The sequence below is a fragment of the Miniopterus natalensis genome, chromosome 17 (genome assembly GCF_054644295.1).
Source record: "Miniopterus natalensis isolate mMinNat1 chromosome 17, mMinNat1.hap1, whole genome shotgun sequence".
NCBI classification, from domain to species: domain Eukaryota; kingdom Metazoa; phylum Chordata; class Mammalia; order Chiroptera; family Miniopteridae; genus Miniopterus; species Miniopterus natalensis.
Window position 1 is genome coordinate 3,469,317 of NC_142097.1, and position 27,470 is coordinate 3,496,786.

The 27,470-nt window shown below is 43.5% G+C and overlaps 1 protein-coding gene and 1 pseudogene across 1 annotated transcript; one reads left to right on the forward strand and one right to left on the reverse strand.

The window, feature by feature from the left end:
* Positions 1–6,981: 6,981 nt before the first annotated feature.
* Positions 6,982–7,568, reverse strand: LOC107524568 (charged multivesicular body protein 1a pseudogene; annotated as a pseudogene).
* A 16,180-nt stretch (positions 7,569–23,748) lies between these two features.
* On the forward strand, positions 23,749–26,274 carry UBB (ubiquitin B). The gene is made up of 2 exons (XM_016196425.2): positions 23,749–23,858; positions 24,981–26,274. Exon 2 carries the CDS (start codon positions 24,987–24,989, stop codon positions 26,130–26,132), a length of 1,146 nt encoding a protein of 381 aa, XP_016051911.2. The 5' UTR covers positions 23,749–23,858; positions 24,981–24,986; the 3' UTR covers positions 26,133–26,274.
* The last annotated feature ends 1,196 nt before the right edge of the window (positions 26,275–27,470 follow it).

Sequence of the window (27,470 nt, forward strand, 5' to 3'; positions counted from 1 at the left end):
TCCACTTGTCAAGAGTTTTCTAAATTTCTTTCTATCCTGTCTCAAGTCCTAGAGCAAATTAAGCCAGAAACATTGCTGGAGACAAAAGTGACTAAACTGTTCCCGGCCAGATAGCTCAGTTGGTTAAAACGTCATTTGGCTAGACCAAGGATGCATACATACAAGAATCAACCAATGGCCCTGCCAGCATGACTCAGGATGTTAATTTTCACATATGACATACAGACTGGAAATTTTGTCCATTAAATCTGAAGTCTGTTAAATCAAGAGCCGCAAAATCTAGTGTTTACTGTACTGCTACCCAACAGACAGAATTCTATATTTAGCTCCTGGGCGTGTGCTGAATCCACATTGACCACCAGGGGGCAGGAGCCCCTGTTTCACATAGACCCTGTAGGAGCAGCAACAAGGAGTTAATATCCTTAAGGGCACCGTTTTGTACCCTCAGGCTTGAGAGGCCTGCAGAAACTCCAGCTACCTGTAAGTGGGGAAAGCATTTGACAGAGGTTAAGGTGGACTGGCCTCACTGCATTCTCTCAGCCATAGGAGGAGCACCCAAACTTCTCAGCTCCTGTGACAGGCCTGATTTCTTCCCCTACTGATATTATTTCTCCTAATAACAACATCACTCCCGCCAACATGTGGGGGCTAAATTCTGTTCTTTGAGCATTTGTGCGGGCACCATTGACTTTTGTGCTGATTAGAAAACAAGTCTCTTCGGGGCAGACACAAGCTAGCAGGCACAGGACTGGGCAAGCTGACTGATGCTGAGTGAGTTAGAAAAAGATCCCTCTGCCTGAGCAGCCCTAAATGGTTGTCCTGAGTTCTTACTAAGCACCAGGCACTGTGCCAAGAGGCACTGCCCACACCTTTTCTAATAATCCTCACAACAAGGCAGGCACTATTATTGTCCTCATTTTTCTGATGAGGAAATTGAGGGTGAATATAAATAACTCATTCAAATTATGCTCATGCAAAAGGGAAGGGCAGTGACCTTGGTTGCCCTAAACTTCTCACATCCATTGCACCCACCAGTTGCAGCTATGCAAAAGCCTCCCAGCTGGGCCCTGGTCCGGTGGCTCGGTTGGATCATGGTCCAGTACACCAAAAGTTTGCAGGCTGAATTCCCAGTGAGGGCACATACCTAGGTTGAGGTGTGTGCAGGAGGCAACTAATCGATGTTTCTCTCTCAGGTGAAGATTTTTAAAAAAGCTTCTCAACTGAGCGCTCTGCTTCCACTTCCTCCTCCTCCCAGTCTGCCCTCTCATAGCAGCAAGAGTGACTTTTTTAACTCTTTATTGTTATGTTGGCTAATGTACAAAATGTATATATAGAGTTCAAATAATAATAAATAGAATATCCAAGTAAGTTAAGGTATGGAGATTTATCAACTTCTCTGATGCTTCTCCCTGCCCACAAGAGGTAACTACCACCCTGACTTTTGTCCTAATCTTTATCACATATATATGTATATCTAAATCATATGTTATTATTTAAAGTTTTTTATTTTTTTTAAATGTATCTTTATTGTTGAAAGTATTACAGGTGTCCCTTCTTTCCCCCCCCCCCATTGACCCCCTACACCCCTCTCCCAACCCCTCCCCAGGCCTTCACCCCATTATTTGTGTCCATGGATTATGCATATATACATATAAGTTCTTTGGTTAATCTCTTCCCACCCCCCAACCCCCTTCCCTCTTCCCTCTGAGATATGATTGTCTGTTGCATGCATCAATGTCTCTGGGTCTATTTTGTTTGTCAGATTCTTTTGTTCATTAGCTTCTTCTTATACAAGACCCTTCAACATTTCATGTAATATTGGCTGGGTGGTGATGAACTCCTTTAGCTTTTTCTTATCTGTGAAGCTCTTTATCTGACCTTCAGTTCTAAATGATAGCTTTGCTGGGTAGAGTAATCTTGGTTTTACGTCCTTGCTTTTCATCACTTTGAATATTTCCTGCCACTCCCTTCTGACCTGCAAAGTTTCTGTTGAGAAATCAGCTGACAGTCATATGGGAGCTCCCTTGTAGGTAACTAACTGCTTTTCTCTTGCTGCTTTTAAGATTCTCTCTTTGTCTTTAACCTTTGGCATTTTAATTATGATGTGTCTTGCTGTGGGCCTCTTTGGGTTCCTCTTCTTTGGGACCCTCTGTGCTTCCTGGACTTGAAAGTCTGTTTCTTTCCCCAGGTAGGGGAAGTTTTCTGTCATTATTTTTTCAAATAGGTTTTCAATTTCTTGCTCTCTTTCTCCTTCTGGCATCCCAATAATGCAAATGTTGGGCCTCTTGAAGTTGTCCCAACGGCTTTTTACATTATCTTCGTATTTCTGGATTCTTTTTTCTTTTTGCTCTTCTGGTTGGGTGTTTTTTGCTTCCTCATATTTCAAATTGCTGATTTGATTCTCAATGTCCTCTACTCTACTGTTGATTCCCTGTAAATTATTCTGTATTTCAGTTCGTGTAGCCTTCATTTCTGATTGGTACTTTATTATACCATCGATGATTTCACTAGTTTCCTTAACAGTCTTACTAAGATCCTTGAGCATCCTTATAACCATTATTCTGAACTCTGTATCTGTTAGCTTGCTTGGATCTATTTCATTTAGTTCCTCTTCTAGAGATTTCTTCTGTTCTTTCCTTTGTGACATGTTTCTTTGCCTGCACATTTTGGCTGCTCCCAGGTGTTTGTTTCTATGTATTAGGTAAGCTGCTATATCTCCTGGCATTTGTAGAGTGGCTTTGTGTAGTAGGTGTCCTGTAGGGTGCAGTGGCTCAGCCTCCCCAGTCACCTGAGCTGGGCCTTCTAGGTGCTCCCCTGTGTGGGCTGTGTGCACTGTCCTGTTGTAGTGGAGCCTTGGTTGCTGTTGGCATCCCTGGGAGGAATTTACCCACCCATCCAATCAGCTGTGAGGACCAGATGCAACTACAGCCAAAGAGCTGCTATGCTGGAGACACCCTGTTCTTGATGTGCTTCTTCAATTCCCTAGTTGTAGGACTTCTGTTCAGCTAGATTTCAAGAGGTTCTGAATGATGTTTGTTCTGTATTTTAGATGTAATTTTGATGTGGTTGTGGGAGGAGGTGGGTACTGCGGTTACCTACTCCATCTTCAATCATATGTTATTGAGTCTTGTCTTTTTTAAACTCTATAAATGGAATAATACTGTATGTATTCTTCTGAGACTATTCATTTGTGACTCACTCATGTTGATACAGTTGATGTTGATATGTGTTCGTGGTTGCATAGTATTCCATAACATGGCCTTTCCTCAATGTCCATTTCACCATTGATAGTTATGTATGTTTTCAGTTTTTGCTATTATGAACAATGCTGACATAAACATTCTTGTTCGTATCTCTTGATGCAGATATACAAGGGATTCTCTACCATATAAAGTGTTTTCAATCCTTTTGGACAATTAATTATGAATACATGCCAAAGTTTTATTACAGTCCTGCTGTAAGAACAAAAGCCTGTGACAGACCAATTTATAGATTGCCCTCTTGGTAGAAATACTTAAAGGGTAAAAATGACTAGGTAATTTAAAGGAAAAAAAACCTCTTCCATGTTTCTCCTCTATTCTCAATGACATATTAAGTTCAGTGGTGCTCAGGCAGTCTAAATAGCTGTCTCAGACGGTGAATAAAGAAAAATTGAATTTATTTAAAGAAAGGGGTGAGGGATGGGGATATCCAAAAGGAAGGGCTACACAGCACTGAATCAGTGGGTATTGGGTCAATGATGGCAGCAAAAATATACTTGGGATGGTGAAATAAGGAAGAGATAGAAGAAGCAACAGGAGAACCGAGGCTGGGCTGCTTTGGCTCACTGAGAAGTCAGAGAGAAAAGGGGACCCTGGAGACAGGTTCAGGGGATAAGCTTGGAACAAGCTGCCACTGCCCATTGTTCCACTGGCTGAAAGTCTCGTGGGGTCCCCTTGGAGGGAAGAAGAGGGATGGTGATGGTGCTGGCATGCTCCCCTGGTGGGGAGCACACACTGGGTCCTTTGTCCTGAGCGTATTTCTCTCTTTCTTGTAGGTGGAAATCCTAGGGGAGGTCTCAGGGGAGGGTCTTAATAGACTGTTCATCAGCTTTCCAGGTGTGCTCTTTCAAGACTGCGGTCTCCACTGATTTGTGGGTGCCAGGGCAAGGTTGTTAGTTAATGTATCTGGTTCTGAGGCAGCTGAGGTGCCACTTGTCTGGTTTTGCTGCTTTTCTGGGCCTGGAGCTGAAATACAACTGAGGCCTATGTGTTATCTTTAGGGAGGAAACACTCCGGTGTCTAAACTTTAAGAGCAGGGATAGGCTAAGGGAACATAGGTTACCCTGGGGACAAGGTTCTTATTTTCTCAGTTTTGTCCCTTGCTAGGCATCTGGGGCTTTTTGTCCTGGTGAGTTTCTGTACCTGGCCCATGGTCCTTGCTCTGCTCATGTCTGCCTAACACCCATACTATCCTGTTAAAATTTTGATTGGTGATGCATTAAATCTATAGATTGATCTGGAAAAAAATCAATATCTATGTGCTAGGTTCTATTCATGGCCCTGAGTAAATGAGACAGACAAAGGGGGCTTCCTATCAAAATTAGGATAAAATCCAAACTCTTTACCCTGGCCTATAAGCCAATCCACACATCAACTGTACTTCTCCCACCCCCAGTTCATCTCCCACTATTCCCTCTTCTTCCGCCCTCTAATCACACCATCCCTCAAATCCCTTAACTCCCCATGCTTCCTTCCAGTCGTATTTTTGCTGGAATCTGCCTCCACACCTATTCTGTATTTGTATGACAGGCTCACTCACTTTAAGCAGGTCTTTGTTCAAATAAATACCTTTTCCAATAAGCCATCATTCTATCTAAAATAGCTGCAGCATATATCTCTACCTCTTACTTTATTTTTCTCCACAGCACTCATTACTACCTGACATGTTAAAGTTTGTTTTTGTCTGGCTCTCTATTTTCAAAAAGCAAGCTCCGTGAACCAGAAACTCGGTCTGTCTTGTTTACTGTTATGTCCTCAGGGCCTTGATTTGTGCCTGGAACATAGTAGACACTTAATAAATTGGTTGAATCAAAGAAGCAGGACCAGGCAAATGATCGAGAGGCTTTGAAAAAATCCAGGCAAGACCTTTGAGTTGGTACATGTAGCCACAGCTATCTAGAGTCTTGGAAATATTTGGCTAGTGCTTATCCATTGTAATAAAAACTCCATTCAAACTGGCCACAATCCTTGAAGATTTCCAAGGGAGAATAGTATTTAAGCACCAAATGATTTTAGAATCTTATTTGCAGATGTGTCATCCCTCATATTTCTCTCTAAGGGTTTGAGCAGATTGAGTTTAATTAATTCAAATTTATCAATATTTTCTTTTATGGATTACATTTATGTGTCGTAATGAAGAAGTCTCTGCCTAACCCAAGATCACAAAATTTTTCTATTATGTTTTCATTTAGAAGATTTATAATTTTCATTATATTTAGTTTATGGGCCATCTTGAGTTAGTTTTGTGTATGGTATGAGGCAAAGGTCTCGGTTTATTATTACTCATTTTGTATATGGATATCCAATGCTCAAGCACCATTCATTTAAGACTATCCTTTCCCCACTGAATTTCCTTGGTACCTTTAGGAAAAACCAGTTGTTAATAAAGGAGAAGGTCTATTTCTGGACTCTTTATTTTGTTATGTTGACTCCGTGTCTATCCCGATGCCAGGACTACACTGTTGTTTTTTTGTTTGTTTTCAGCGATCAGTTTATTTACTTACAACAGCATTTTAGGGAAAGGGCACATACATTCACTTTGCCCTTTCATGAGCCGAGGCCTCTCCCCTCACTGGGTGCAGGACACCCAAAGCTGTCTCTGAACCCCTAGCACATGGGCACCCTGAGGGGCACCTCCAGGGAGTAAGGTGAGGTTGGTATGGCTGGAGAAAAGCCAGACAGCGCCCTGCCCTCACTCTGGAGTCCCACCTCACAGCCCCAACACCGCTCATTGCACAGAACACCCAGGGCTCCCAAGTCTAGAAATAAACAAATGCAGAAGTCAAGGGGAAGGACTCCAATGGTTCTGTTCTCAAGAGCCGTTGGTGTGGGACAGACTGAATGGCCGGAGCCTCTGGAAAGGGCTGGCCCCTGGTTAGCTGTGCACGGAGCCAGTCCGGCCAGCACCCACCACTCAGCTCCCACCAAGGAGGGCGCAGACCCTACGCTCCCCTTCTTCTGCCTGTTCCTATTCTGGCAAAAAAAAGAAACAAAAAACCCTCAGAACAAAGCCAAACAGCTTCCAGAAAATGAAGTAAAGTTAAGAACTTGAAGCACGGAAGGTGCAGCTCTCTCTAGGCCATCCCAGCAAGCCACCCTGGCTTCCCAGGCCAAGGGTGTGAGCACAGGCGGGGGGGCTATGAGGGGGCCCTGCCGTTCAGTGGCAGGCGTGACCGTGTGGCTGCCAGCTCCTTGACCCAGAGGGACCTGGCAGAGACCGGGCCCTAAAGAGTCACCGCACACACCCAGGGGCCCTCCGAGGGCAGCAGTGGAGGGAGGACGCGCCCCCCAGGGTGGCATGCCTGGACTTGGGGCCAGGCACCCCGAGAGGCTCAGCCAGCTGGCAGGAGTGCAGGTCCAGGCTGGAGGAGACAGGACCCCACTCCCAGGACATTCTGCAAAAGCAGGAGGGCTTCAGGCACCACCTGACAGCTGGAGACCCCAGTTGGCTGACAGCCAGCAGCACACAAGCATCCTGGCTGAGTGGGGCACAGAAGGGAGCCTGCCGATCCTCCAGCTGCTTGACCCAAAGTCACAGAAGTCACTCACAGAAGTCAGAAGTTTGTGCAAACTCACCTGCCACCCAGCCTAAGAGGACAGGAGGTTCTAGGCCTGGCAAGCGAGAGATGCTAAGAGCAGCGAGGGCTGAGGACTGCTGCGGGGTCAGCACGAAAGCATGACACAGGGGACATGGCCAGACCACAGTGTCCTATGGCGGCTCTTAATTCCTCAGGGCAGCCAACTGGGCCGACAGCTGGTCCTCCTGGCTGCGCACGGAGCTCTCACCAGGCAAACGCGCCCTAGGGCAGCTGGCTGAGCTGGTCGAGGACCTCCAGGCCAGCCTTCCCTGCGATCTGCACAATGAGAGTGTCCACCTGCTCCTTTGGTGTGGTCAGTGTGGTGGCCGAGCTCTTGGAGTCCTCCATCACTGAAGTGTGCATGTCAGCTTCTGCACCTACTGCTTCAACCTGCCCATCTTTGCTGGTTCGGCAAGTCCATGCTGCTCAGGGCTCAGTCCAGGACTTTGGTCACCTGCGTCATCTTCTTGGTCACCCCCTTCATGGTCACAGCCATCTGCACCTTGGAGGCCACATGTGTCCACATGGGACACCTGCGGAGTGAGCTCACACCTCCATTCTTCTTGCAATTGGCATTCTCCACACACTCCACGTTGTTCGGCTGCAGGCCCTTCTTCACCTTGGCCTGCTCCGCCTTCCAGTCCTCTGCCTTCTTGGCCAGTTTCTCCAGGTGCTTCGCTGTGAACTTGAGCTGGAACAGGGTAGCGGCCATGGCCAGTCCGGCAGCTGCAGCCCTGCAGAGGTGGGGGGACGTTATCTCCCCACACTGTTTCGATTATTGTATCTTTACAGTAAGTTTGAAATCATGTCAGTATCTAATTTTGTTCATTTTGTTGCAAAGAATAGCTTTGGTTACTCTAGGTCCTTTCCATGTCCATATAAATTTTGATCAGCTTATCAATTCCTATTTTTAAAAAAGCCTGTTGGGATTTTAATAGGGAGTGCTTCAAAGAATTGCCATCTTAACAATATTGAGTACTTCAATCCATAAACATGGTATGTTTCCCATTTGGAGATTAACATATATATTTTTTCTCATTCTTATTCCAGTTTGTTTAGGAGCTAATAGGTATGGTTTAATGGGCCATACCTGTTTCTGTTTTCAGCTCTCTCCTCAATAGATATTTAATAATGTACATTTGCTTTTGTTATTTAAAAAAAACCAAAAAACTCAAAACAGGTCAGAGTTCCCTTTTCCTCTGGAAACATCTTGTTTCTTAGTGCTCCTGGGGTTTCTTTGGGGCCATTCTGGGGCTAGAACCTCCACTCTGCTCCTTGGCAATCCAGCCTTTTTGCATTCCCAGAGCTGCTCTTCTCTCGGTATGTGCTTCTCTACCCCACATTAATCCATTGAGACACCAAGGCCTTTAATGTTCTCAGCACTGTGGACAGAGTGCTTTAAGCCCCTCAGATATCCATCTTATTTGTTCACTGTTCCATTTGTTCTGGGATGTATGAGGATGGGGGATGGGCAGGGCCTCCCAATGAGAAGGTTAAGGGCTATGGCTGATAAAGGGTCAGATCTGCCTCCTTGGAGTAAGGGAATATTCCTCTGCAGAAAAAGGGTCACTGCCCTCCGATTATGTCCTCTGGTGTGTGAGGGAGAACACGGGTGCATTGGAGATTTCCTCCTCACGTTCTCCTGTGCCACAGCACCCCCTGCTGGAGCCCCGGCACTGACCCCTTTGCTGAAGGAACCCTTCCCGTTGGTTGACCCCCGGGAGTTAGCACCTACTGTGTGCTGGGCACTGCTCTGGGCAGCTGTGAATAACACAGTCTCTGGCCTCATGGGGTTTCCAGTGTGCAGGACATAGAAATATGAATAAACTGAATAGTATCAGGAACTGATAAGTGTTCTGAAGGCAAGCAGAGAATCATGCGTGTAGTGGGACAGGATAGCTGAAGACCTCTCTGAGGGAGGCGCCCCTGAGCTGAAACTTGGGTGATGAGGAGAAAGGAAGACTAGTCGAGCGGGAGGAAGAGTGCAAGACTTGGGATCAGCGTGAGCTTAGGGGTCTGGGAGATGGGTCGCTTTGGAACTTCGGGGGTTCCCTGGGTGAAATTCAAAATCGGCCCCTGTGTGTGGAGGGCAGGGAAAGGCCAAAGAAAGAGGTGGCCCGCTGCAGATTGGTAGGCGGCAGGTACAATAAGCAGGGGAACTCACACATGAGGCTTGTTTTGGGTGCCGCAGACGAGTAGATCTCTGCACCTGCCCACCAGGATCCTGCAGGTTTATATAGAGGCCTTATCTGGGTTCAGTCACATAGTCAGTCCAAGGCTGCATCCTTGAAATGGCGCCTGGTGCAGGGACAGTATGTGGAACGTACATTCCAAAGGCGGGGGAGGGGGTAAGGAGCCTCCAATTGCCCTGGTCCACCTCATGGGTCAACCGAAGGTCACATCCTCTTGACGACCATCTCCAACAAGATGGATGGCAGGATTATAGTGGCTAACGGGGATGTGGAAGGGCTTGAGGTTGAGAAGGAGGCATGTGTTGACCATGCTGGACTTGTAGGCCATGGTAAGGAATCTGAATTTTAGTCTAGGTGCAGTAGGAAGCAGAGGAATGACAGGTGGTGAGTGATGTAGTTTGAGTTCCTGGATTCTCTAGCAATGCAACATGTCCACCTTAGATTGCAGTATGTTTGGCTTGGAGCTAGAAGGCTGAATGCAGAAGAGACATCGGAAAAACTATCTTCTTCATGGCTATGGCATCCAATAATGGTGAGGCGGGGGAGGCCTCTCAATAAACAGGGAGATCTCAAATCCATGGCTACCTGGATGGATATTAGCCTGCATGGAACTGAATCTCTGAGCCAGGAGATTTGAACGTTACTTTGGCATCCTGGTGAATTCAACTCATGGGTCTGCCCAGGGAAAACTCCCCCGATCCTGACCATCTGGGGCTGAGCACATCTTTTCTGCCACCATTGTTTCTTATAAACGCCTCTTTTTTTTTTTTTTTAATACATATTTGTATTGATTTCAGAGAAAGGAAGGGAGAGAGAGAGAGAGAGAAACATCAATGATGAGAGAGTCATCGATCAGCCGCCTCCTGCACGCCTCCGTCTGGGGATCGAGCCCACAGCCCCGGCATGTGCCTTGACCAGGAATTGATCTGCGATTTCCTGGATCCCAGGTCGATGCTCAACCACTGAGCCACGCCGGGCCGGGCAACTCCTCTGTTACAGTGTTTCTCACATGGTATTGGAGTTATTATTTACACGTTTCCTATTTAATTGGATGATCAGCTACCTTGAGACAGGCACCAAGTTGTTGAGCTCTGCTGCATGCAGGGGACACTGATGACTGGTTGGGTGAGATAATTGTGTGGGGTACAATTGAGGACAACCTTGAATGCCTAAGGATTTGTTCTTGGAGCAACTCATTGCTATTCCATCCTTAACAAAGACTGCTTTTGAGACAAAGTATTAATGGTGGATTGATCATTAATGTGCATGCGGCCCATCCAATCTAGATATTTTTACCCTTGTTATATGCCTCACCATCTGAGATTTGGGACAAACTGGGTTGGATTCTCAGAGAAGAGCTAGCTGGGCAAAAGTCTACATCAAGGGCCATCTTAGGAAATAGCTGTAGTAAAGTTCATTTTCCCCCCGCTTTGAGATATAACTGACAAATCATGTAATGTAAGTTTAAGGCGTACAACATAATTATATATGTATATACTATAAATACATGTATATATATAAGCGATTAATACAATAAGGTTACCTAACACATCCATCACCTCACACAGTTACCTTTTTATGTGTGTGTGGTGAGAACACTTACGGTCTATTCTAGTGGCAGCTTTCAAGTATACAGCACAGTATTGATAACTGTAGTCACCATGCTCTACATTTGACCCCCAGGTCTTCATCTTATTGTAGAAAAGTTCTTGATTCTCTCCACTGAAGGGATGAAATTGCAGGCTTCATCCACTCATCACAGAGCACACTCTTTGTAAGAGCTTATACAGGACACTGGTCTCAGAAAAAGTTGTTTCTCTTGAACAATCGGTCAACTTCTCTGTATCTTAGGAATAGTGCAATATATGCCTAATCATGTTTCTCTCTTTGCTTTCACCACTTAGGTAGCTTAGCCCTAAATGTGCAGCCTATTTCTAATAGCCATGAAGGACCACTGCAGACACAGCATATGGAATAAGACTGGGCTTTGGAGTCAGGCAAACCCGAGTTGAAAGCTCACCTCTGCCACTTCTTAGCTGTGACTATAGGCCAGTTATCCAGCTTTCCCCCCAAGTATTTATAAAATGGACACAGTCACATTATTTACTTTGGGAAGTGATTTTGTTGGACAGATTAAGGGATACAGTTCTAAGCATAAGTCCAGGCACAACAATCAACATAATTATAATCATTTTCACTTTATGGTAAGCAGTTCTGTGTGCTCAGATTACTCCTACCTTTAGTATTTTCTGGTCCCTAACACACACACACACTCACACTTAGCAAATTAAATTCTGCTATACCTACCCTATCCTAAGAGTCTCTGGAAAGCTTGTCATAGTGATAATTAAATCTTCACCTGAGAGGTTCTCCCACTCAACACAGGATAGCAAAGGAGCATATTTTGTATGCCTGACAGGATCAGGAAAACACACAAAAGATGTGTGTCTTGCTTAAGGCATTGATTACTTAGGTAATGATAAACCCTGTGACTAACCTTGGTTCACAGGGTAAAATCATTACCTAGGTAATCACAGGTTCATTACTATTAAAGTCTTCTGATATACCTTCTGACAATATATCTGTTTGGATCCAAAGGGCAGCATTAAATTCCAAAGCAATTAAGGAATCTGTTCTTTAGCTTCCATTTGGGCTCAAATAAATTTAAACAGAGGGGATCTATTAGGGTGACACTAATGTCTGGTACATTAACATGATTTAAGAAGTCTCAAATTGTGTAAATATATCTTTATATTTTATAAAAGGAGATGGTGATATTTACCTTTTAAAATTTTTTTAAAAATTATTGTTGAAGAAAGTTTACCTTCTGAGATACCTTCATGCTTATCAAAGATTTACCTGAACTATATCAGGGATTGCTTTGCCAAATATTTGTCTAATTTAGCTTTTTAATAGCTTTATTGAGGTATAAATAATGCACAATAAGTTGCACATAAAGTATATAAGTCAATAAGTTTGGATATCTCACCAAAATCCAAGATAATAAACACTTCCCTCACCTCCCAAACTTTCTCCTGCCTTTTATAATTCATCGCACCTCATAACTTCTCTCAGCCTCCATCTCCAAGTGACCACTGATCTGCTTTCTCTCTCAATAGATTAGCTGCATTTTCCAGAACTTTATATGGAGTGGAATCATCTAGTTTGTATGGCTCCTTTTTTGGTTTGGTTTCCTTCACTCAGCATAATTATTTTGAGATTCATCCGTGTTGTTATGTATATTGATAGTTCATTTCATTTCATTGCTGAGCAGGATTTCATTGTATGGATACACTACAATTCTTTCAATCACATGAACTTGTTATGTAATTGACTGTGTCTCTCTCCCTGCTGGCTGAGAAAAACAAAACAAAACACCAAAATGTAGATTATGGCCCATCTTTAGCAAGAGGACAGACCTCAAAGCCAACATTTTAAACACTAATCTCACTTCCAACTTTATTTTCTTTTTTCTTCTCCTTTTATTATAAGTTCCCCATCCACTTATCTTTTATTTTGTCATGTCATACACATTTAAGTCTGTCATCTTGGGTATTTTTTTTAAAATTTTTATTTATTGATTTCAGAGAGACGGGGAAAGAGAGAGAATTGAGAAACAACTTGCTCCTCTTATCTGTGCATCATTGGTTGATTCCTGCATGTGACCTGAACAGGAGTTGAACCTGCAGCCTTGGCGTGTCACAGTGACGCTCCAACCAAGCTACCCGGCCAGGGCCGTGGGTATTTCTTGAAACAAGGACCAAATACCAGTAAATAGTGCTCTGTTTTTATTTGATTTTATCAGTCCTTTCCTTCTGTTTTCTTTAGGAATGCTGGATTTTGTTGACCTGGTCACTTACAGATGCTCACCTTATCCTGCTTGGACAACTGCCGCCATCTCTGGAGATTTGGTCTCTAATCTCGTCCCCCTTCAATTCACCTGCTATGATGTCACCAAGTTATCATTCTACAGTAGAAATCTAATCATGACATTCCTATGCAGAACACCTACAGGGACAGTCTAAGGTCCTTAGCAGAGCAAGGCAGGTCCTTCATTAGTCATTCATTCTTTTAACAAATATTTACTAAGTGCTGATTACGTACCAGGCTCTATGCTACCTGGCTAAGTGTGGAGATATGGTGATAAACCAGAGAGATATGGCCTGTACCTTCATGGAATTTATATTCTAGTGAGGGAAACAAAGAGATAAACAACCACGTAAGCAATATAATTATGGATTGGATAAACATGAAATTGTTGTTAAAGAAATAACCAGGGTGCTTTGATTGAGTCCTGATGTCAGAGAAGGCCTTTCTGAGAAGGTGACATTTATGTTGCCTAAAACATGAGACAGAAGTGGCCATGGGAAGAGGTCTAGGCAAAGGAAACATCAAGTACAAAGATCCAGAAGTGGGGAAAAGCTTGGAGGTAGAGGTTGCTGAAGAGCTGAGCTCTTCCTACTTCTCCAGTCTTATTTCCCAAACACAGGCCAACATGCAGCTACCCTAAATTGCAGTCATGCATAGCTGCTCACCATCCCTCAACACACCATGCCTTCTCATTTTTCATCTGCTCCCTCCTCCTGGACAATCCTGTGCCTTCTTGTGATTGGGATTCTTGATACTGTAATACTTCCATTGAAACTTTTTGTTCCTCTCCTACCCTTCTCCAGGCAGCTAGACTGCTCCTTCCTTCTCTGTGCCTCCACAGAAGTCTTTATGTACTTCCTTTTTATACAGCTAACATTTACTGAATGTTTCTATTTGCCCAGCATTGTTCTAAGCACTTAACCGGTATAAACTCAACCTTATGAGGCAGGTTCATTTAATCCTCAAAAACTGATGAGCTAGGCATTGCCATTCTCTACCATAGATGAAGAAACCGAGGCCCAGAGAGGTCATTCACTCAGTTACACAATGAGGAAATTGTAGTCGGCTTCAACCAAGACTGTCCAGTTTGTACTTTAACGGCTAAGCCCTTTTTTGCCTTTCATGATTGATAATAGAAGCTAATAACTAACATGTATCAAGTACTCCCTACATGCCAGGCCTTCTTAACTCAACATGAATTAACTCATTGAATCCTCCAACAACTCTCTGAGGTAGATGCTCTCAGACCTCACATCAATCCACTTATTGGTGCTAAGACCATGACTCTCTTGGGTGGGGCCCAAGTCCTGTCCCAGTCAGCAATTACAATGCCTCCCTCGCCCTGAAGTTGCTCAACAAATGTCTGTTGAATGAATAAGTCAGCAGAACTAGTATCCTTCTCTTGGCTCAGGATTCAAACTTCAAGAGTATATAGTGCCCAAGAGTAATTGCTTGGAGAAAATTATGATACTGAATTATAAACCTGTTGTAGTAAATACATACTGGGAACTGATTAATATAAAGGCTGGCTTAATGTGCATATTCTCTGCATGCGAATGTATCAGAGGTTGTATTATATATTAGAAGGTGTACTAACCAACTCCTCTGACAGCAAAATAGGGGCAAAGAGCTGCTTTCAAGACCCTTCTGGTAATAAAACTAATCTATGTTTAAATGTGACACACCCAACAAAAATAAGACATTAGCTTATAAAACCATCTACATCTTTTGTCTATTCTGTTCCTTCACTTGACAACAAATATTAGACACAATAAATAAAAGTTTAAAGTGTCATTTAAATATCAGAATAAATTCAATCAGAAAAAGAAGAACTTCTTTAAGTCTAAGGGAATGGTACAAAATTAATCTACCCAAGCAAATAATAGCTACTCTTGCCTTGTCAGTTCTGGATACCTAATACAATTTTCGAACAGGTTGGGAAATTGACACCACAAGCCTCACTTTCTTAGTGTGTTGACTAGGCTTGAGAATTCCTTAGAAAGGTATTGGAAAAAGAAAACATCAGTTTTTCAAAGGCCAGCTCTAAAGGGGACTAAGCAAAAGGGCAAAGAGCGAGGTGTGGAAATGACATTCGCTCAACATCCACTAAGTGCCAAGTGACTTACCTCGATTTAAGACTCAATTTGACAAAGTAGGATGACACCTGGTCCACATTTTTTCGTTATGGACAGGGAAATTACAGGTTAAAAATGTTAAGTAAAATACACGGTCATAGGACTGTGTATTTTAAACCAGGTCAGGAATCTGATACGGTTGTTCCATTCCAAATCTCATGCTCTTTTTGCTGTAACACACTGCCTTAGGTTCCTAAAAGGATTTATAGATAAATTTGACATAAATGACAAATTTGACACAAAGCCAGTTTGTTTGTAGGAGCAAATCCAGCATTTATTCCTACCTTCCCACCCTTCCATTAACAGTTACAAGTCATAGTCCACTGCCTCTTACAAGGTCTTCCTGAGAGGCTCCTTGTATCTTCATACCAATGGAATTCTGATGGCAAAATCTACCCCATTGTCACACCTGCCTCAGTTAAGTATCTCCATCCCCACAGTCAAATCCCATCTGAAAAAAAATAGGCTCACATTTATAAAGTAAACTGAAGAGGACTTTGTAAATCTTTTTTTTTTTTCCTAAAAGAAATCTTTCCATCAGATTTGCAAAAATTTTAGTCTATTAAGACTAAGTGCTGCTGAAGATACAGAATTGTGGCAATTATCCTACCCTGCTGGTGGGAGTGTAAGTTAGTACAGTCAGTTTGGAAAGCAATTTGGCAAAGTTTAGTGAAGTTCCAGATACTTCCCACAATTCTTTTCCTAGGTACATTTCCTAGATACATTCTTACACATGTATACAAGGATATATATGAATGCTTTTATTGTTGGTGCGAAGGTAAAATGGTGTAGCTGCTATGGAAAACAGTATGGTGGTTCCTCAAAAAAATTAAAAATAGAATTACCATAGATCAATAAATTCCCCTTCTGGGTATATGCAAGATTTGACAGCAGGGCCTCTAACATATATTTGTACACAATGTTCATAGCACTATTACTCACCATAGCCAAAAGAGAGAATCAGCCCAAGAGCCCATCACAGATGAATGGATAAACAAAATGTATACATATACAACGGAATATTATTTAACTTTTAAAAGGAAGGAAATTCTGATAGATGTTACAACATGGATGAACCTTGAGGACATTGTGCTAAGTAAAATAAGCCAGTGACAAAAGGACAAATACTGTATTATTCCATTTATACCTAAAGTAGTCAAATTCATGGGAACAGAAGGTTAGAATGATGGGTGCCAGGGCCTGGGGGGAGGAGGGAATGGAGAGTTATTGTGTAATGGGTACAGAACTTCAGTTTTGCAAGATAAAAAGAGTTCTGAAAATAGACGGTGATGATGGTAGCACAAAAATGTGAATACACTTAGTGCCAGTGAGCTATATACTTAAAAAGTGTTATGATGAAAATTTTGTGTCTTATCACAATTAAAAGAAAATAAATTTAAAATAAAATTTTAAAATGCTTTTAAAGCAGCTTTGTTTTTAAAGTGAAAACTTGGGAACACCCTAATGTTAATTGTGGTATCATTACATAGCAGAATACCATATAGCAGCTAAAGCAGTTGAACTAGATCTACTGCCTAGATCTACTGCCTATAGCTAAACCTCAAAAGCAATAAAAGAAAAAAAGGAACTTGTAGAATGATATGCAGAGTATATAATTTACATAAAGTCTAAAAACATGTGTTAGGCTGTTCAGGCTGCTATAACAGAACACCACATTTTGCGTGGCTTATAAACAGAAATTTATTTCTCATAGTTCTGGAGACTGGAAAGTACAAGATTAAGGTGCCAGTAGATTCAGTGTGGGGTGAGGGCCCACTTCCTGTGTCCTCACATGAGGCAAGGGGGCTCTCTGACATCTTTCAGAAGGGCACTCATCCTATTCTTGAGGCCTTTGCTCTCAAGACCTTCCGAAGGCCCCTCTTCCAAATACCATCACACTGGGGATTGGGTTTCAACATATGATTTTTGGGGGACACATTCAGTCTATAGCAATTTGGAATATTTATGGATCCATAAATGCATATGATTAGTTTTAAAAGGTGCCTGGGGTTGATAACCATCAAATTCAGCATTGCATTACCTCTAGGAAAAGAAAGAAAGGACTGGTATTAGAAAGGGAACACTTTAAAAGAAACAACAACAAACAGATCATACAAGTCCAGCCAACTGTTTTTATTTTTCAATTACAGTTTACATTAAATATTATTTTGTATTACTTTCTGGTGTACAGCATAGTGGTTAGACAATACTTTACAAAGTGTTCCCCTTCCCCTGATATTTCCAGTAACTATAGTAATACATAGTTATTACAATATTATTGACCATATCCCCTACTCTACTTTACATCCCTGTGACCATTTTTTTTAACTAGATAGGCAGAAGGCATCTAGTTCTTAAAAAATGTTTTGATTGATTTTGAGAGAGAGGGAGAGCTAGAGTGAAAAACATCAATCGGCTGCCTCCTGCACGCCCCCTACTGGGGATTGAGCCCGAAACTGGGGCATGTGCCCTGACTGGGAATCAAACCTGTGTTGCTCAGTTGGTTGAGCTTCTTGGTGCACGGGACAATGCTCAACCACCTGAGACACACCGGCCAGGGCCCTATGACTATTTTGTAATTATCCTCTTGTATTTCTTAATCCCTTTGCCTTTTTCACAGTCTCCCAACAACCCTGCCCTACTCCAGCCAACTGAGTTTTGACAAAGGTGAAAAAGCAATCCAATGAAGGAAGTATAGTATTTCCATGGTGCTGGAGAAATTAAATATCCAAAGGCAAAAATGGAGCCTTAACTTAAACTTCACACCCTTATACCAAAATTAACTCACAATGAATCATAAATTTAAGTATACAGAAAACACAGGAGAAAATCTTTGGGACCTAGGGCTTTAAGACTTCTTACACAAGACACCAAAAGCACAATCCATTAAAGAAAAGAACCAATAAATTGAATATCAAAATTTTTAAATTTTTGTGAAAGATGCTGTTAAGAGGAGAAAACAGAGAACTGCGGAATCAGAGGTCATAGAAGGTTTACAGGGAAGATATGGTAGAAGCAAGGTATAAAGAAAGCTAGAAGGGAGCCCAGCTGGGTGTGGCTCAGCGGTTGAGCGTCGACCTAGGATCCAGGCGATCAGGGTTCGATTCCCAGTCAAGGCACATGCCCAGGTTGCGGGCTGCAGCCGATCAATGACTCTCTCATCATTGATGTTTCTCTGTCTCTCTCTCCCTCTCTTTTCCTCTTTCTGAACTCAATAAAGATATATATATAAAAAAAAGAAAGCTAGAAGGGAGAGAGTTTGGACTCTGAGAATAGAATAATGGCATTTAAGGAGGCAGAGTTCAATCAGCTTCAGGTGATATCAAGGCTCATTGCTGAAGTAAAATGGAGGTGATGGCTGAAGAGATCAGGGAAGAGTGGTGTAAGACAGGGTATTGAGACTTCACCAAAACAAACTTTTCTCCCTGGCCGGTTTTGGCTCAGTGGTTAGAGTGTCAATCTGCAGACTGAAGAGACCAGGGTTTGATTCCACGCAGAGCAAGTACCTCAGTTGCATGCTCAGTCCCCAGCACACTCAGGGCACATGTGGGAGGCAACCAACTGATGTCTCTCTCCCATTGATGTTTCTCTCTCTCCCCCTTCCACTCTCTCTGAAAAGCAATGGAAAAAATGCCCTCGGGTAAGGGTTAAAACAAAAAACCAAACTTTTGTACTTCAAAAGATACCATCAACAAAGGAATGGAAGAAAATACTTGCAAACCACATATCTAAGAACTTTTATCTATAAATATAAAAAGAACTCTCAAAACTCAACAGTAAAAAGCCAGACAATTCAATTATAAAATGGGCAAAAGACATGAACAGACATTTCAGCAAAGAGGATATACACATGGCAAATAAGCACATAAAAATATGTTCAACATCACCTATCATTAGGGAAATGCAAATTAAAACTATCATGAAACATCAACATACATATGTTAGAACAGCTAAAATAAAAAATAGTAACAACACAAATGTGTGAGGATGCAGAGAAACTGCATCCCCATATACTCAGGGAGGGAATGTAAATAGTACATCCACTCTGGGAAATGGCTTGGCAGCTTCTTAAAAACCTAACCATGTACTTACCATATAACCCAGCAATTACACTACTGGGCATTCACCCCAGGGAAATGATGAAAACATATATTCACACAAAAATGTGTACATGAATCTTCACAGCAGGTTTACTTGTAATAACCAAAAATTGGAAACATCCCCAAAAATCCATCTATAGGTGAATGAGTAAACCAACTATGGTACATCCATACTATGGAATGCTGCTCAGCAAGAAAAAGGAATGAAAATCTATGCAACAACTTGGACAAATATCAAGGCAACTATGCTGAGTGAAAAAAAGCTAATGTCAAAAAGTTACATATTGTGTGATTCCACTTTTGTAACATTTCAAAATGACAAAATTATAAAGATACCAAATAGATTAGTGGTTGCCTGGCTTGAAGGAAAAGGATGGGAGAAACCTGTGACCATAAAGAGGTAGGACAGCCCTGGCCCGTGTGGCTCAATAGGTTGGAGCATCGTCCCATGCACCGAAGGGTCGTGTGTTCGATTCCTGAACAGGGCACATACCCAGGTTGTAGGTTCAGTCCCCAGTCAGGGTGCGTGTGAGAGGCAACTGATCAATGTTTCTCTCTCATATCAATGTTTCTCTTCCAATCCCTTCCTTCTTCTCTCTAGAATCAATTAAAAAAAAAAAAAGAGAGAGGTAGTACAAGGTATCCTTGTGTTGATGAAACAGCTGTGTCTTGGTGGTGGTAGTAGTTACATCAATCTACCCATGCAATAAAATTGCACAGAACTACACACACACACACTAAAGTGCATATGAAATTGGTGAAATCTAAGTAGGTTTGTGGATTACCCCAATGCTAATTTCCTGGTTTTGATATTTTACTACAGTTATGTAAGCTGTTACCATCGGGGGAAATTGGGTGAAGGGTACAATGAGACCTCTCTGTACTATTCTTACTTCCTGTGGATGTATAATCATTTAAAAATAAAAAATAGCCAGGCTGAACATGGCTCAGTGGTTGAGCATCGGCCTAGGATCCAGGAGATCATTGTTCAATTCCTGGTCAGGGCACATGCCCGGGGTTGTGGGCTTGATCCCCAGTTGGGGGCATGCAGAAGGCAGCCGATCAATGATGACTCTTTCATCATTGATGTTTCTCTCTCTCTCCCTCTCACTTCCTCTCTCTGGAATCAATAAAGATATATTAAATAAGTAAATAAATACATTGATTAATAAAAAATAAAAAATAACTCATTATGGAAATGCAAATCAAAACCATGAGATATCACCGCACACTCTTAGGATGGCCCCTATAAAAATAAATAAAAATAAAAAACAGAAAGTAGGCCCTGGCCAGGTAGCTCAGTTGGTTAGTGTCGTCCCAATATGCCAAGGTCAGTGCACACACAAGACTCAACCAATAAATGCATAAATAAGTGGAACACCACATTGATGTTTCTGTCTCTCTCCCCCTCTCCCTTTCCTCTCTCTCAAATCAATAAATTTTTTAAAAATGTTTTAAAAAACCCAGAACCTAACAAATGTTGGTAAGGATGTGGAGAGTTGGAACACTTTGTGCACTGCTGTTGGGAATGTAAAATGGTACAGCTGCTATGTAAAACAGTATGGAGGCTCCTAAAAAGACTAAAAATAGAACTAATCCCCCTTCTGAGTTTATATCCAAAAGAACTGAAAGTGGAATTTTAGAGATATTTGCACACCCATGTTCACTGCAGCATTATTCACAATAGCCAAGAGGTGGAAGCAACCCAAATCAATCAATTAATCAATCAATCTGTAATATTAGCCTTTAAAAAGAAGTTTTGTCAAATGTATGAATGAACCTTGAAGATATTAGGCTAAGTGAAACAAGCCAGTCACCAAAAGACAAATACTCTATGATTCCACTTACGTAAGGTATCAAAAGTAGTTAAAATCACAGAAACAGAAAGTAGAATGGTAATTATCAGGGGCTGGGGGGAGGGGCAGGAAATAAATGGAGTTGTGGTTCAGTGGTACACAGTGTTAGTTTTGCAAGATGAAAAAGTTCCAGAGATCAACAGTGTGACTATAGTTAACTCATACTAAACTGTACTCTTAAAACTGGTAAGATGGTTAAGTTTTATATTGTATTTTTTACTACCCTAAAAATGTTTTAAGCTGAAGCAAAATAACAAAATGTTAAGCCTTAATAAAGTTGGGTGGTGGTTTTATGGTGCTTGTTTTATCTCCAACTTTCATATATACATTTGTAATATTTCATAATAAAACATTTTTAAGTAGCTACTTTTAAATGGGCAGATTTCTATAATATTGAGGCTCAATGTAAAGACAATACAGAATTTTGCTCGGTGTTCATTTGGGCATTCAAAATTAAAGCTTCTGATTCACTGGTAATAAATTAGGAGTTAGTCTCACAATTTTATTAAGTAGACAAATGAGGACAAACTAACTCCATATATTAAATATCAACAGATAATATTAAGACAAAAATTGGAATTTGTAACTAGAATCACAGTTTTCTCAGCTTTTTATTAAAAAACATCTAGTCAAGTAAAACCATTTAGAATCTCGGAATCAATTCCTCTTTGTTTCTTTCAAAGGAACTGCCTAGGCAAAAACTATTTGCCTATGGAGATTAAGTACTGCCTTTTTGCTTTGTACTTTAGGACCTAAGGCTGTCATAAAGTTGTGTGTTTTTTTTCCAGTCGGAAAAAAAGGGAAATGCACTTCATTCACTGAACAAGCATTTGAGCACAATGCCAAATATTGTGCAAGATTACCAAATTCCTAATCTTTGGGACTTTGTGTTCTATTCTTTAATTTGTTTACAAATTACCTTTCATAATTTATCGCCAGGAATGATATTACTAAAAGTTTCATTTTTAAACATACCACAAAAAATTCCTCTCGGACAGCACATGCTTTCTTTCTGAAAACAGTTTGCTTTGTTGACGTTACCAAACGACGCACTTTGGCAAAATATTAAACCAGGAAGCTGTCTGATTAGCTTCTGGCAGCTGCTAGAACTCCCAGCAAAATCCTCGTCACCAACCATGAGTCAGCACTCTGGATCCTTCTACGAATCAACAGGTATGACTCAGGACAAGCTGCGAGTTGGCGAAACCAGCTCAGGCTGACTCACTGCCGTGATTACAAAAATGAAGTCATACTTTGTAAAATAAACATTTTACCAACTACCTCCAGATCCAAATTTATCTTAAATTTATTTCTAGCTCCTGATTATTCAAGGACGTAGATCTTACCAAGTTTTAAATTTAACGTAAAGCGTCTAGTGTTAACTCATACACCTGTCTGTACTGTACATTTATCAATATCGTTTCTTGACTAAAGACCTTTTTCTAAGTGATATCCAGCTGACTGCATTAGCGCAAACCTTTAAACCGCGCCTGGCTCTGGGAGGCTGCGTGACGTGACCGCCGTGGGCAGGCGCCTTGGCGCCCCGCTCGGGTCCGTGCCCAGGCGCCGCTCCGCGCGGCCGCACCCCCGGCCTCACGCACGTCCCGGGTCGCCGCCGCCCGACCGCCGACCACACCCAGGGCGCAGGCGAACCAGCCGTCCCAGCCGGGCGAGCCCGCGACCAGCTAGGTTTGCACCACACACACATCAATGGTGGAAACGTTCCTTTCCCGTACGTGAGCTCCCGTCTGAGGGGGTTTTCAGGTCCCTACCCCGCCTTCCTTTCTCCTACCAGAGTTCAGAGGAACAGCAGGGAGGGGCGAAGGCCTGCGGGCTCGGCGGAGCCCGGCGCGAGCCCGGCCCCCTTGGTCCCCGTGGTCCCCGCGGCCCCCGAGCCGGAGCCGCACGACGCTGGGCCCGAAGGCGAAGTCTCCGCGGCGGGGGGCCGGGGCCCGCACCGGGGTCCCACGAGAGTCTAGATCCACAGACGCTCTTCGGAGCCCTATGAGAATGAGTACGACAAAAGCACTCATTGTAAGAAGCGTGATTACAGAGCAAACAGGAAACCCGCCAGCGTGTGAGGGGCGCGCCTTCTTCAGATCTCGGGGAGGTGGGCTTGTGCTTCACAGCAGATACCAGGAAAAATAGCTACCGGCGCCGCCCCGCTCCCGAGACCTCCGAACCGGTCAGGGCGGCCTTTCCAGAAAGCCGCCGCGGAACCCCGGCTTCCTCCTCTTAAAGACCGAAAACACGAGATTTTGAGGTCTGGGGCTCGGAGGCAGGAACGGAGACCCCCTCCCCCACCCCGGGCCGAAAACACGGCTCCGTCACCAAGGCGCCCTCTGCGGCGCACGCGCGCTCAGTCACTTAGCAACCTTAGCTCTCCCAGTCGGAGCCCAGCAACAGCCGAGCCACCGTGTCCTCAACCAATCACCACAGGCCTCGTCTTCAGCGGCCTCACCAATCAGCGCCGGCGCCGCAAGGAAGTTTCCAGAGCTTTCGAGGAAGATTCCCTCAACTCGAATTCATCCGCCAGGTAACTTTCCTACTTTTTCCTAAAGGAGGAGAAGGATAGCCTGGAATAGAGGAGAACTGAATTTTTAGGATCCTTTTTCTCGGCTCCGAGGAATTTCGGGCCTAGCGGAAGGGCCCAACTGCGTCGCGGCAGCTGGGGCCGAGCGGACTACTTTCAGCGGCGTATGGACACGGCGGCTACGTAGAAGTGATAAGTCAGCAACAGACGCTGCATAAATTTCAGCTCCTCCGAGCCGGAACTTTTAGAAGCGCCAGGCATTGTCGGGGCTGTGTCTTCACTGTGGGGTGATTCGACGTGGTTGGACTTGCAGTCTCTTCGCGTTCGCTAACAGGTGCTGGCTCGCAGCCTTCGAGACCTGGGAGGGGTGCGGGGGGAACGCAAGTGAGAGGAAACTGCCCAGGACTTGAGACGGGGTGGGCCTCGGTGTGGGGGAGGGGTGGGCGCGCTGACGCGACGCCGCGTCCGGGCCTTGCCGGAAGAGTGGGCCTTGTTCACGCGTAGGGAGCGGGGGCGGTTGGGAGCGGGGCCGGTTGGCGCGAGCGCCGAGAGGGTCTAACGGACGCTTAACCGATGGAGGTTCCATCGTGTCTGTTTCAGAGGGGGAAGGCGGAAAAAAGGTAGTGTGGTTTCTAGAAACCTTTTAATTGCGAATCGCGATGTAGAGGTGTCTTTTCGCAGCTACGTTTAAACGGGAATTTTTATTTTCCGTGTCCTGTGGGTTTTTTTTCAAATTTTACGTGCTATGCTTTAGTCTGGGGAAAATTGTTGGCGTTAGTTAATGAAGAAAGTTATGGATGGTAAATTTACAAAGCGCTTTAGAGCCTTCAGCCAGTATAAGTTGGAGCGTGATTGAAGAGTTTTGTATTTGGCTTCGGCCGGGTGTCTGGGTTGATTGAGGGGTCCCGTACACACCCATACACAAAGGCAAACAAAGGTTGCGGGCGCGAACCCCTTCGGATGGGTTTTTCCCTCCCTCCCATTTTCTAAAATCCAATGAAAACATATCCTGGAGTAAGGATTAATTTTTTGTCTTGAAAAGGGGATATTTTCAGTCAGTCACAAAGTCTTTTTGTTACTCCTCACCCAAGGGTATTTTTCCATTGCTTATCATAGAGGAAGGGAAAAGGGTGGGGGAGGGGACATCAGTGTGAGAGAAACACGTTCTGTTGGTTGCGTCCGGCAGGCCTCCCTATGGGGGTGGATGGGAGGGGGGTCGAACTTGGAACCCAGGTAAGTGCTGTTGACCGGGAATTAAAGCCAAGTCTGTTAAAAGGGATTTTGAATTGATCATAAATTCGTCTAGTAAAAATTGGAGGTTTGTGGGAGATGTGGGTAGCTTAAAGCATTTTGGAAGAATAGTTAACTGTCAATTCTGAAGAATTGATTAGATGAAAAGTAATAAATGCGAAGATTCTGAAATTATAAACTGATTTTTACTTTTTGAACTCTGTAGGTCAAAATGCAAATCTTCGTGAAGACCTTGACCGGCAAGACCATCACCCTGGAGGTGGAGCCCAGTGACACCATCGAGAATGTGAAGGCCAAGATCCAGGATAAGGAAGGCATCCCCCCTGACCAGCAGAGGCTCATCTTTGCAGGCAAGCAGCTGGAAGATGGCCGCACTCTTTCTGACTACAACATCCAGAAAGAGTCCACCCTGCACCTGGTCCTGCGCCTGAGGGGTGGCATGCAGATCTTCGTGAAGACCCTGACCGGCAAGACCATCACCCTGGAGGTGGAGCCCAGTGACACCATCGAGAATGTGAAGGCTAAGATCCAGGATAAGGAAGGCATCCCCCCTGACCAGCAGAGGCTCATCTTTGCAGGCAAGCAGCTGGAAGACGGCCGCACTCTTTCTGACTACAACATCCAGAAAGAGTCCACCCTGCATCTGGTCCTGCGCCTGAGGGGTGGCATGCAGATCTTCGTGAAGACCCTGACCGGCAAGACCATCACCCTGGAGGTGGAGCCCAGTGACACCATCGAGAATGTGAAGGCCAAGATCCAGGATAAGGAAGGCATCCCCCCTGACCAGCAGAGGCTCATCTTTGCAGGCAAGCAGCTGGAAGACGGCCGCACTCTTTCTGACTACAACATCCAGAAAGAGTCCACCCTGCACCTGGTCCTGCGCCTGAGGGGTGGCATGCAGATCTTCGTGAAGACCCTGACCGGCAAGACCATCACCCTGGAGGTGGAGCCCAGTGACACCATCGAGAATGTGAAGGCCAAGATCCAGGATAAGGAAGGCATCCCCCCTGACCAGCAGAGGCTCATCTTTGCAGGCAAGCAGCTGGAAGACGGCCGCACTCTTTCTGACTACAACATCCAGAAAGAGTCCACCCTGCACCTGGTCCTGCGCCTGAGGGGTGGTATGCAGATCTTCGTGAAGACCCTGACCGGCAAGACCATCACCCTGGAGGTGGAGCCCAGTGACACCATCGAGAATGTGAAGGCCAAGATCCAGGATAAGGAAGGCATCCCCCCTGACCAGCAGAGGCTCATCTTTGCAGGCAAGCAGCTGGAAGACGGCCGCACTCTTTCTGACTACAACATCCAGAAAGAGTCCACCCTGCACCTGGTCCTGCGTCTGAGGGGTGGCTGTTAATTCTTCAGTTTTACATCCATAGTGCCCAATGATGGCACTACTCTGCATTCTAGCCATTTACCCCAATTTAAGTTTAGAAATTACCAGTTTCAGTAATAACTGAATCTGTTCAAAATGTTAATAAAGGTTTTGTTGCATGGTAGCATATTTGGTGTCTCTTGTCATGAAATTATATAATGATGTGGGGGGCTCTTAACTGGTTAAAAATGGTGTTCAGTGAAGGAATTTAATATTGAGATGGTTAATGTGACCAAAATTAAGTCATTTAACTTTGGTAAACAGAGTGTGCCAAGGCATAAGAACTTGGTCTAAGTCTTAAAATTACCAGTTGACTGTTGTGTGCTTTTCTTGCTTGCTAGTGCACTACATTCAAGTGTTTAACTTCAGGTAGTGAAATGGAACCCTAATCCTGTCTTATGTGAAGTCAAAGCCAAGGATCAAGTGGCGCCCTTGTCAAGCTTAAAAGAAGGCTGACTGGTGGTGAGAAACAATACAACGTGAGTTAAAAGGGTATTCTGATCTAAGACAACTTGCTGATACCTGGTATGTTAGGCAGCAACTGAAGGTGAGTCCTAACAATCAGATCTTAATGACTTAACAGCTTTACATTATTGTAAGGACAAAGATGAGATTGCTACAGCAAATGAAATTCTCTAACTTGGGACTTGATAAAAGTCTTTGTTCTTACCTAAACCTAACACAAACATTTTATGCTTCCATACCAGTAACACAAGGCAGTATCTTTCCAATACCAATAGAATTTTAAAGGAATAAGAATCTATTTGGATACAAGGTACCCTGTATTCTTACAATGCTTTTTAAATTCTCAACCTTTTCCCTTTATAATCAGTTCCCTGTAGCATAATCAGTAATGTGGTTTCTCAACTTGGAACAAAATTGAAGGGGGGGAAGGGTGTAACTGGAAGATGTTGGAAGCCCTGGTTTTTCTCAGTTTATACTGTAGGGAAATAACTCTTCTGGTACTAACACGAATCACAGGTGCAACTTGCAGGTCATTCAGAGATGCATTGTTAAAGTGGAGAAAGCCAAGCGCCAGGCCTAGAAATATGCCCTTGATATCCACATATACCCCAGAATGACTTGGTGCATAATTTTAGGAATTCTGCCTTAGCAATAGTTTCTCAAACATCTAGAAGTACACTTAAATTTGAGCATAAAAATTGGAGTACTTAACTCTGGGTTTCTTAGACACTAGAGATAGCAGTTGATTTTAGACTAATTCAGTGTATTAATGCATGAACTCTGAGTGGTAATAAATACCTTGGCCAGAAAGAGGGACAATTGCTTGTATGTATGTTAAACCCTTGGAGGTGGTAA

Bases quoted from the DNA above. Each gene is read 5' to 3' on its own strand.
- UBB (XM_016196425.2), top strand. From the start codon at position 24,987: ATGCAAATCTTCGTGAAGACCTTGACCGGCAAGACCATCACCCTGGAG.